Source organism: Numida meleagris, chromosome 26 (genome assembly GCF_002078875.1).
Source record: "Numida meleagris isolate 19003 breed g44 Domestic line chromosome 26, NumMel1.0, whole genome shotgun sequence".
Taxonomy (NCBI): Eukaryota; Metazoa; Chordata; class Aves; order Galliformes; family Numididae; genus Numida; species Numida meleagris.
The window spans coordinates 671,243-681,942 of NC_034434.1; the positions used below are offsets into that span (position 1 = coordinate 671,243).

General features: G+C 56.8%; 1 protein-coding gene across 1 annotated transcript in view; it reads left to right on the forward strand.

The window, feature by feature from the left end:
• LOC110388506 (alpha-2-macroglobulin-like protein 1) overlaps nucleotides 576-10,700 on the forward strand; it is a 10,695-nt gene continuing 570 nt past the window's right edge. Inside the window, exons 1-35 of the mRNA XM_021377863.1 lie at nucleotides 576-832; nucleotides 1,263-1,452; nucleotides 1,595-1,754; nucleotides 1,861-1,913; nucleotides 2,718-2,738; nucleotides 2,825-2,978; nucleotides 3,107-3,191; nucleotides 3,267-3,390; nucleotides 3,471-3,585; nucleotides 3,784-3,893; nucleotides 3,980-4,135; nucleotides 4,255-4,482; nucleotides 4,754-4,811; nucleotides 4,885-5,030; nucleotides 5,212-5,361; nucleotides 5,511-5,708; nucleotides 5,859-5,955; nucleotides 6,372-6,546; nucleotides 6,661-6,886; nucleotides 6,955-7,081; nucleotides 7,311-7,432; nucleotides 7,590-7,641; nucleotides 7,808-7,882; nucleotides 7,995-8,171; nucleotides 8,314-8,395; nucleotides 8,512-8,668; nucleotides 8,742-8,816; nucleotides 8,989-9,145; nucleotides 9,255-9,469; nucleotides 9,555-9,770; nucleotides 9,843-9,967; nucleotides 10,049-10,139; nucleotides 10,230-10,298; nucleotides 10,384-10,486; nucleotides 10,589-10,630. Of these exons, the coding sequence (XP_021233538.1) occupies nucleotides 759-832; nucleotides 1,263-1,452; nucleotides 1,595-1,754; nucleotides 1,861-1,913; nucleotides 2,718-2,738; nucleotides 2,825-2,978; nucleotides 3,107-3,191; nucleotides 3,267-3,390; nucleotides 3,471-3,585; nucleotides 3,784-3,893; nucleotides 3,980-4,135; nucleotides 4,255-4,482; nucleotides 4,754-4,811; nucleotides 4,885-5,030; nucleotides 5,212-5,361; nucleotides 5,511-5,708; nucleotides 5,859-5,955; nucleotides 6,372-6,546; nucleotides 6,661-6,886; nucleotides 6,955-7,081; nucleotides 7,311-7,432; nucleotides 7,590-7,641; nucleotides 7,808-7,882; nucleotides 7,995-8,171; nucleotides 8,314-8,395; nucleotides 8,512-8,668; nucleotides 8,742-8,816; nucleotides 8,989-9,145; nucleotides 9,255-9,469; nucleotides 9,555-9,770; nucleotides 9,843-9,967; nucleotides 10,049-10,139; nucleotides 10,230-10,298; nucleotides 10,384-10,486; nucleotides 10,589-10,630 (4,405 nt within the window). The 5' untranslated portion in view covers nucleotides 576-758. The remainder of the gene's footprint in view (nucleotides 833-1,262; nucleotides 1,453-1,594; nucleotides 1,755-1,860; nucleotides 1,914-2,717; nucleotides 2,739-2,824; nucleotides 2,979-3,106; nucleotides 3,192-3,266; nucleotides 3,391-3,470; nucleotides 3,586-3,783; nucleotides 3,894-3,979; nucleotides 4,136-4,254; nucleotides 4,483-4,753; nucleotides 4,812-4,884; nucleotides 5,031-5,211; nucleotides 5,362-5,510; nucleotides 5,709-5,858; nucleotides 5,956-6,371; nucleotides 6,547-6,660; nucleotides 6,887-6,954; nucleotides 7,082-7,310; nucleotides 7,433-7,589; nucleotides 7,642-7,807; nucleotides 7,883-7,994; nucleotides 8,172-8,313; nucleotides 8,396-8,511; nucleotides 8,669-8,741; nucleotides 8,817-8,988; nucleotides 9,146-9,254; nucleotides 9,470-9,554; nucleotides 9,771-9,842; nucleotides 9,968-10,048; nucleotides 10,140-10,229; nucleotides 10,299-10,383; nucleotides 10,487-10,588; nucleotides 10,631-10,700) is intronic.

The following is a 10,700-nucleotide window of genomic DNA, read 5'->3' on the forward strand; positions in this document are numbered from 1 at the left end:
AATCCTCCTTGCAATATTTCCCCAGTGGGCACAGATGAGAGAGGCAGAGGATCCTGTATCGATCTCCCCGTGGCCTTGCTGCCTACGGTCCCCACTTTTATCCCACCCCCATGTCCCAAAGGGCCCATCTCTGTCACACCGTGCCACCCTGGGGACACCCGGTAGGACACTGACCCACACCCACATCTGGGGGTGGATGGATGGGCTGGGGGCCAGCGTGCAACCACGCTCCCCCCTTGTTCCTACAAGGACGGTGGGGAACCCATGGGAAATAGCTCATCTCCATCCTGGCTTCCAGTGCTCCTGCCTGTTTTGATGAGATTGGAGGAAATTTGGGAAAAAGGCAACCCCAAATCTATTGTTTGGGAAAACTGGAAAGATCTGGAAACAAACCCTTCTGAGAAATTGCCACTGGCTCACACAGTGTACTGCCTACTTTCATTTTGGGAACTTGGCCCTGCTCCCTCCTATCATCACTTCCCAGCAAAGCAGTGTAGGAAGGTCCTGCCCCCTGGTTCTGAGCCTCTCCAGCCTACGGGAACATCTCAAATTGCAAAAATCCATCACAGCCTTGAACCCAGGATGGCAAATATTGCCTTAGTTATATCTGCAAGTCCGCATTGGCTGCTCGTCCCAAGCCTTTTTTGCTCGATCGGGAAAAGTGAAGCTCTCATTTCAGAGCCTGCAGCAAAACAGACACAGGTCTACAGCCACCCAACAGCTACAGAAGGCTTCACCCATCCCTGGCATTCATCAGCATGAGGTCGCCAGCAGCCCCGACCTGGCTGCTCCTTCTCATCTTCCACCTCACTACTGGAGCATCTGAAGCACTGTAAGCCCTTTTCTTGTCCATCTGTCTGTCTGTGTCTGCTGGGAGGGCATTTAGTCTTGGCTCCTTGGCTGGTCAGGGTGGGAATGCTTGGGGTAGGGAGTTGTCCCTGCCCATGAGCACCAAGGACATGACAGCTGGAAGTTTTTGGGGCTGGTAGCTCTGGTTTATTGCTGATGTCACCCCATGGGGACTGTCCCAGGATGTGCTCCTGGCTGCCACATGGGATATGGGGACATACTTAGGGACTTAGGTTTAGCGGGCAATATTGGCAGTAGGTGAATGGTTGGACCAGATGATCTTAGAGATCTTTTCCAGCCTTAATGATTCTGTGATTCTATGAGTGGACATCATGGGGAGGGGTTGGGGTTTGACTTGATGATCTTAGAGGTTTAATCCAACATAATGGCTCTGTGATTCTTCTCCTTTCCAGGCATTACGTGGTGACATCCCCAGCTGTGCTCTACCACCCATATTCAGCAACAGTATGGGTCCATCTCAGCAATGTCCACCAGCCAACCCAGGTGACCATCCAGCTGCAGAGAGAAGATGGGGCTGGAAACATCACCCTGCTGGAGAGGATGGTTGAGGAGCCTCGGCTGCTTTTGAACGTCACCTTCCCTGTGAGTGTCACCCCAGAATGCCCTGTGCACCCCATTGCCTCCAACCCCACTGAGCCAGGCTGATTTCCCCCGTTTTTTTTGTGGGGAAAACAGGAAAAATATCTGTGCACCTTGACTGTCTTCCGGCATTTCCCCCCGCTAGGTTCCAGCCCCCTCCAAGAGGAAGGAGGAAATTGCACTTCTGTACGTCTCATTCAGGGGAGATTCCCTGAATGTCTCCAGGAAGAGCGTGATGCTGAGAGCCCTGGAGCCTGGGATCTTTGTACAGACAGACAAAGCTGTCTACAAGCCTGGACAGCAAGGTGAGGGGTGGGAGGGAATCCAGCCCCACTGCAGGGCTCAGAGTGGGTTTCCATCCATCTTCCTTTGGCAATGAACCCACCACTCACTCCTTCTTGCTCTTTCCAGTGAAATTTCGGATCGTCTCTTTGGATAAAAACTTCGTTGCCAGTGAGAAGAAGGTGAGAGAAGGGTTGAGGACAGGGGAGGGGGAGGTGACCTTGGCACTACTGTCCTTCTGTCTGTGGCACAGGTGTGGGGATCAGCCAGTGGGAATCCTGCCCCAGCCAACTGAGCTGCTGGGCACCCTGAGCTAGGAATGTGTTGTGTCATTCATGAGGGCAAGAAGGGAGGAAGCAGAACTGCACACGCAATGTGGCAATGTTCCCAATTTCATTGAGAGATGTAGGAGCAGTGAGTAGGAAGCAGGGAAAGTGCTATTGATATCAATAGGATCACAAGACACCAGAATTACAGGTTAGTTCAGTCGGGTACTCCTGAGCAATCAATCATGTCAATGGAAGGGCAAAAGGTTCCCAGATGAAATGTCGAAGGCAAAGGCACTGGGAGATGCTACCTCCCCATGCTGTGCTGGCAGTGCTCAGCCCACCTCAAGCCGTCCACAGGCTCATAATCAGCCTCAAAACAGACCAAAAGGATGGAATTTCACAGCCTGCCAAAAATAGAAGCATAGAGCCATGAAGGCTGGAAAAGACCTCTCAGATCCCCAAGTCTAACCCCAACCTGCTCCCACCATGCCCACCAACCATGTCTCTCAGTGCCATGTTTCTTGAACACCTTCAGGGACAATGAATCCATATCTTCCTTAGCAGTTCCAATGCCTGACCACTCTTTTGGAGAAGAAATGTTTCCCAATATTGAACCTAAATAGCTCTCACTGTGCTTTGCCCGTGGCTTCAGAGATGTCCCCACCCTGCTGAGACCCACCGAATTTCCCCTCTAACCATCTCCTCTTTGCCTTCCAGCTACCCCTCGTCTTCCTGAAGGTCAGTGTGGGAGAGCTCCTGGGTGGGCTCGGGAAGGGGGCACAGCTGGGAGAGGAGAAACCTAAACTGCTCGTCCCCATGCACAGGATCCCAGAGGGAACCGCATTGCGCAGTGGCGAGATGTGAGCCCACGGCAGGGCATCGTGGAACTGTCCCTCCCATTGGCTGCAGAGCCGGCGTTGGGCACATACACCATTCACGTGGAGAGGAAGACTCACTCCTTCAGCGTGGAGGAATATGGTGTGTGGGGATGGGAGGTGCATGGCGGGTGGGAGCCCCATCTTGGCATGTCCCCATGGCCACCCTATGTCAGCCCATGTCCTTGTGCTGGGAGTGGCAACCCGGCTCTTGCCTTGTTTCTCCACCAGTGCTGCCCAAATTTGAGGTGACCATTGATCTTCCCCCCACCGTGTGGGAGAAGGATGAGAAGTTCCAGCTGCAGATCTGTGGACGGTGAGCCCAAATTGTGGCAACGTGGAGGGGATGGATGGAGGACCCTTCACACGCTCACCACCCTCTGCCCCATAGATACACCTACGGGAAGCCTGTCCAGGGGAAGGTCCATGCTAGCTTGTGCCAGCCCTGGAGTTACAGAAGGTATCCACCTGTTCCCGAGGAAAGCAAGGACATCTGCACTGAGGTTGATGGGCAGGTGAGCAAAGCTGGGAGCACGGGTGAGACTGGGACAGCCAGTCCCAGTGCTGGTGAGTGTGGTTAACTCCCTCCCTCCAGACCGAGAAGAACGGCTGCTTTTCAACAGAGGTCTTGATGTCTTCCTTCAACCTGAGCAACTACAGACTGCAGAAGGAATTCCAAGTGAAGGCATCGCTGGTGGAGGAGGGGACAGGTAGGAGTGCTGGTGGGAGTGTTTTTGCATTCATCCCTGTGTGCACCCAAATGCACACAGCATGGAGGCATCGGTCTCTCCAGGGAAGCCCGTGAGTAGTGTTGTGATTTAGAGGTACAGGTGTGCAGGAATCAGGCTCAGGCTAAGCTGTGCCCTGTGTCGCCAAGACACACTCATCTCCCCGCTCCTTCTCCACAGGGGTGGAGATGAACAACACCAAGACCTGCAGAATTTTGCACAAAATCTTCACGGTCACCTTTGAAAACACTGATGACTTCTACAAGCGTGGGCTGCCCTACACTGGGACGGTAATGGGGGTTCCTGGCAGCCCCACTCCCCACCCCTGCCCTGTGCCTTCAGCCCAAGGCATGCCTCTCGCCTTTCCTCTCTGCAGATGCAGCTGAAGGGAGCAGATGGCTCTGCCCTGGAGGGGCAGCAGCTGGTGCTCATCGTTAACAATGAGAAAGAACACAGCTTCCTGACGGACAAATCTGGGAGAGCCTCCTTTGAGCTGGACACCTCTGGCTGGCGTAACAGAGTCACCCTGACTGTAAGAAACTTGGGTCACCCTTTGGGGCTCCTCACATGGCTTTCTCCATTTTTACAAGGCTGGGGAGACTTCTCCAAGCCAAGCCAACAGCCTATATCAGTTCCACCCTCATCACTCAGGGCAAAGTCAACACGTCGGCTCACAGCCAGGATGGTGCCTCATTACCCACCTTCAACGCAGCTTATTTGAACCTCAGCCCCTTCTTTTCGAAGAGCCAGAGCTTCCTGCATATCCGCCGGCTGGAGGGCAAGCTGTCCTGCAGCCAGCCCAAGCAGCTCCACGTGGATTATACCCTCAACAAGGAGGCTCTGGGGAGCGAGCTGCAGAGCCTGGACGTTGTCTTCCTGGTGAGTCTTCATCTGGGGAGGAAGGGCAGCAGGTGTAACGGCATGGATTCCTTATCTACACACAAGTGCATGGCTGTGTCCTGGAGAGTCAGGCTATGGTTGCTCTCCGTTGGCTAGACTAATGGACCAGTGTATGTGTACTTGCAAAGGGGAGTCCTTGTTGGGAATGAAGACCGGACAACCTCAAAACCATCCCATCACTCTAGCCCTTGCATACATCCTCCAACAGGGTATGGCTCTGAGTTGGCCATTCCCCTCTTTTCTTTTGCAGGTCCTGGCCAAGGGGACCATTGCCAACATCCTCAGGAAGGAGCTGCCTTTGGGTGCAAGTGGGTCCTGCAGGGATGGGCTGTGTAGGGCTTTGCTGCCTGTGCCTGGACCTCATTTCCCTCTTTGTCCCAGGGTTGAGAGGCTCTTTCTCCCTGGAGCTGCCCACCAGTCTCGAGCTGGCGCCCATGGCCACGGTGCTGTGCTACGCAGTGCTCCCCAATGGTGAGATGCTGGCTGCCAGCACCAAGCTTAACGTGCTCAAGTGCCTCCCCAACAAGGTGAGTTGTGAAATCATTCCATGATCCTGTTGCCTCACCCTGCTCCAGACATGTCACAGCATCACAGTCTCTCCAGCCCACACCCAGATCCCCCAAACCTTCAGCTTGATTTTATCCATGCCATGCTGCTCCAGAAGAGCTCCGCATCCATGGCTCCTTGTCCTTCCCCTGTCCCCCCCAGGTGAAAATGGCCTTTTCCAAGGAGCGGGCGCTGCCTGGCTCAGCGCTGAAGATGGAGCTGGAGGCAGCCCCAGGCTCCCTCTGTGCCATCCGTGCCGTGGATCGCAGCGTGCTGCTCCTGAAGCCCGAGGCTGAGCTCAGCACAGCAGAGGTAGGCGATCCCATGATGACTTTTTCCCCTTTAGCACCACCATAGACCGGGCAGGATGGAAGAGAAGGTGACATGGAGTAGATCGTTCAGCCCCTCGTAGGGTGTGAAGGTGGCATGGTTTTGTGCCTAATACATATCTTTATTCCCAGATCTACAAAGTGCTTCCCAGTTTTGATTACCCTGGAAGAATTCGAGACCCACCGCCCTGTCCACCTTCCTGGTACTATCCCCCCTTCCCCATCGCCAGAGTTACCATGATAGAGCCTGAAGATTCTCGCCGTTCAAGGAGATATATTTTACCACCTTACTGGGACCACTTCCAGATGAACCCCTACATGTTATTTCAGGTAAAGCCTTCAGCCTCATTGCTGAGAGCCAACTGTGGTTTGTGCAGAGTGCCTGGAAAGCTCAGCAGTGCCCCATGACCATTCACTGCTCAGGTGGGAATAATCATCCCACTGGTTTTGGAGATGGCCAACCTCCTTTATTTTTCACAGGATGCAGCACTGAAGCTTCTCACCAATGCCAAGACGAAGGATGTTTGCAAAGAGAGATTTTACAGGCCTGAGATGCACATTATGACAGGTCTTGGAGGTCAGCATCCTGCCAGCATGCCCCATCCCTGGAGGCATTCAAAGCCAGGCTGGATGGGGCCCTGGGCAGCCTGATCTGGCTGGGGACACCAGGGCATGGATTGGGGCTGGTGGGGCTCTGAGGTCCCTTCCAACCCAACCATGCCATGATTCCATGGTTCTACGATCTTTAAGGTCCCTTCCAACCTAAGCCATTCTATGATTCTACGATCTTCAAAAAGCACTCTGTACAGGAGGGGCTGGCCCTGCATCCCCACTCTTGGTGGGGTGGGGAAGGCTATCTGACAGGGCTTCCAGGCTGGCTCAGTTCTTGGTTGAGGGGATTTTGGCTGCTTGTGTCTGCCTTCCACAGACATCCAGCCCTGGGCTAGGCAGCAGAAACCCATGGAAACCTCGTTTCTGCTCTGCTATTTCTAGGGGAATCCAGGTCCACTGCCATAAACAGAGAGAGGACAATGATCCCCATGCTGAGTAGCAGGATAGAAATCCCCTTGTTGGGTAGTGCCTCACCTGCCCCCAGCAAAGAGGAAGAGCCGCCAGCTCCCCGGACTCATTTCCCAGAGACGTGGCTGTGGGACCTGGTGCCCGTGGGGTGAGTAGGAATGGGGAGAGCTCCCAGGATGGCTCCTTCCCCTCACTGGAGAGAACCAGCTCAGATACCACCAGTGAGTGACCCTTGGTGGCCTCTGGATGCTCTGTCCTGCAGGGAGGAGGGCTCTGCGGAGATGACTATGACAGTGCCCGATGCCATCACGGAATGGAAAGCTGAGATGTTCTGCACAGCACCCGTGGGCTTGGGGCTGGCCCCTGCCACAACCCTCACAGTCTTCAAACCCTTCTTTGTGGACCTGGCGCTGCCCTATGCTGTGATCCGTGGTGAAGCCTTCTCTCTGGTTGCCACTGTCTTCAATTACCTGCGGCAGTGCCTACGGGTGAGCATGGCGGGCAGGGGGCTGGGGGCTGTGCCCTGGCAGGTGGCTGATGTTGTTGTGGTCTGCAGGTCCAGGTGACACTGGCAGACTCAGCGGAGCTGGAGGTGTCAGCAGTTGCAGGTGCAGTGTACAGCAGCTGTGTTTGTGCAGATGAAGCCAAGACGTTCCGGTGGGATGTGAAGGCCACCAACCTGGGTATGGGCACAGGGATTCCCTGCCCTGCTGCCTGGGGACCCTCTGATACAGTGGGGTGGACAGGGAGAGTGTCAGAAAACATGATGCCATCTCCCAAGCTCTTCTCTGCTCCACTTATCCCTTCCCTGTCACCTCCCATCCCAACCCAACCAGGCCCATTCAAAGCCCATGGGGCTGCAGTGTTGGCTGGGGGGCTCTGTGGTGACTGGATGTCCCATTGGCATTGCAGGAGAGGTGAACATCACCGTCAGCACTGAGGCCATAAGCTCTGAGGAGCTCTGTGGCAACGAGGAGCCCGTGGTGCCGGCCCAGGGGCGTGTGGACACCGTGATAAAGCCATTACTGGTGCAGGTCAGACAGGTTATGAGGGAGGAAAGAAAGATGGGGGCTGAGCAGACCTGGGGGTGCAATGCATTGTCTTGGGAGTGGGACAGCACCAAGCGTCAGTGCAGGGATGGCCCTGGGGGACATGGAGGATACAGGATTGACCGTGTGTTGTTTCCTACAGCCCGGTGGCATCCTGGTGGAGAAGGCACACAGCTCCCTGCTCTGCCAGGAAGGTAGGAGCATCCAGCACTGTTGGGGGAACATGGGGATGCTGGCCATGAGGGCCACCAAGCTGGAGGAGCCATGGACATGGGCCCCTTGGAGCAGCAAGGGGTGGGCGAGGATGCTGCGGAGCCACATCCACTGCCACCTCATTGCCATCGCCCTCCATCCCCACAGCCTCTGAAGAAGTGTCCCTGGAGCTTCCTGCCAACATCTTGAAGGGCTCCCAGCGAGCTCATGTCACTGTGATGGGTAAGGGATGGAAATGAGGTGCAGAGATCTCAGCTGCAGGTGGGATGCTTCAAAGTCGATGGGATGGGGGTATGGGGTGCGCGCTGGTGACGATGATCCTCACCCGGTGCAGGTGACATCATGGGCAACGCGCTGCAGAACGTGGACCGCCTCCTGGCCATGCCCTATGGCTGCGGGGAACAGAACATGGTGCGCTTCGCCCCCAACATCTACATCCAGCAGTACCTGGAGAAGAGTGGGCAGATGAACTCCGACATCCGCGCCAAGGCGCAGGGCTTCCTGCAGAGCGGTCAGCGTCCTCCCCCTCCCCTTCCTGCTACCAACAGGCACCCCCGCATCCCTCCTCATTTTGTACCTGCACCCAGGGGTGGGCATCCTCCAGGGTTCACCCAAAGACCGATGTGTCAATAGCCATCCCCATCTCCACGCAGGTTACCAACGAGAGCTGCTCTACAAACACAACGACGGCTCCTACAGCGCTTTTGGGGAGAGCGATGAGAGTGGCAACACCTGGTAAGGGTCCACATGGCGTGGGGTGGTGCGGTGCCATCCCCATCGCCTCCTCTTGCCACCAAATGCACCCCGTCCCCATTTGTCCCCCATGCTCCCCTCCCTCTGACGCCTTGCAGGTTGACAGCATTTGTCCTCAAGTCCTTTGGGCAAGCGAGAGCCTTCATTGCCATCGAGGAGCGGCACATCACGGACGCGCAGCACTGGCTGCAGAAGCAGCAGATGGAGTCAGGATGCTTCCGCAGCGTGGGCAAGCTCTTCAATAATGCCCTGCAGGTGGGGATGGGGTGACATGGGGACACGTGGCTGGAGGTGGCACGGACAAAGCTGTCTTGCTGTCCTTTTGCAGGGTGGTGTATCGGATGAGCTCTCGCTGTCAGCTTATGTCACGGCTGCACTGCTGGAGCTGGGGGTGTCCCCAACGGTGAGGATAACCCCGTGGGGCTGGGGACGGGTGCTGGGGCATGGGACCAGCCCAGCACTGAGGTCTGGATGTGTTGGGCCGTGCTGCTGTAACTGGGCAGAAGTCCACCACTGTGTGATGTCCACGTCTCTGGCTCATTCCTGACTACTCAGTGTCCCCTTTTCCACCGCAGGACCCAATGGTGAGCTCAGCCCTGAAGTGCTTGGAGGCATCGAGCACTGACAACCTCTACACACAGGCACTGCTGGCGTATGTTTGCGGGCTGGCAGGGCGTGAGGAGCAGCAGCAAGCCCAGCTGCAGAGCCTGCTGCAGCTCGCCACCAGCACAGGTAACTCTGGGCCCCCCATCCCACCTGGGACCCCCCAGCTGGGATCTTGGGGCTGCCCACCCACCCTAAGCAGGGAACTGAGGTCTTCCCTCCCACCCTTTCTTCCCAGAGGGTCTGCTCTTCTGGAAGAGGAAGGACAAAGCTCTGCCCACTGAGTCCCTCTGGGCTGAGGCTGCACCAGCGGAGGTGGAGATGACAGCCTACGTCCTCCTGGCGTACCTGACCCAGCCCCAAGTGTCCCGTGCCGACCTGGCCAGAGCCTCCCAGATCGTCCGCTGGCTCAGCAAGCAGCAAAACCCCTATGGAGGCTTTGCCTCCACCCAGGTACCACCACGGGCTCTCCCAGCTCAGGGCTGGAATGCCACCAGCTGCAACTTGGGATGACCCCAACTCGGCGCTTCTTGCCCAGGACACTGTGGTGGCCCTCCAAGCTTTGGCCAAGTATGCCACCCTGACATATGGCAACAGCGGGGACTTAGCAGTGACGGTGACAGCCCCGACAGGCTCCAAGAATGACTTCATGCTGGAAGCCAGCAACCGGCTGGTGCTGCAGCAGGCAGCCCTGCACGAGCTGCCGGGGCTGTACAGGGTGCAAACCCGCGGGCAGGGCTGTGCTCTGGTGCAGGTGGGTACAGCATGGAGTCCCCATGCGCACGTGTCACCTTCCAGGTGACCTTCACCCCCCATTTCACTCCAGGTGACGCTGCGCTACAACATGCCACCACCTCCCAGCACGGGGACGTTCAACCTCAGCGTAGAGACAGAGCCCAAAACGTGCACGAGTGATGCCAGCACCCACTTCCGCCTCCTCCTCCGGGCACGGTAGGGTTTGGGGTCACCCCAGGGGTTTTGGGGGGCCAGGCAGCCCCCAGCACCAACGTGAGGCTCTGCCTTTCCTTGCAGGTACACTGGAAAGCGTGCTGCCACCAACATGGTTGTCATCGAGGCCAAGATGCCATCAGGCTACATCCCGGACAAGAGCTCGGTGGTAGAGGTGAGAGGTCCCTGCTGTCCCTCTGGGTCCCCAGCATGGGGACACAGGGACACCCACGTGGTGCTGAGCCCTGTGCTCCCTATTCCTCAGCTGAAGAGGCAGAAACTGGTGAAGAAGGTGGAGGTGCAGAGTGACCAGGTGATCATTTACCTGGACCAGGTGAGACGGGTGACAATAGCAGGGCACAGGGATGATGCTGGGGTGTCGAGACCCAGCTGTGCCTCACCCTTGGGTCATCTCCCAGCTGACAAAGGAGGAGGAGACCTTCACCTTTGCAGCCACGCAGGACTTCCCAGTGAGGAACCTCCAGCCCGCTACCGTGACGCTGTACGACTACTACGAGACGGGTGAGCTGCCCCCGGAGCCCCAAAGCACACTGTTCACACTGACGAGCTTTGGCTCGTTAACGGGAGCAGCTCATTGAGCCCATGTCCCCGCTCCTGCTGCAGGTGACCGCACGGATGCTGCCTACAGCGCTCCTTGCAGCTCAGGTAGGGGCTGAGGGGTCACCCCTTCATCGGGACCCCCGGCACGGTGGGGGGACAGGAGTTGGCTGGGGGG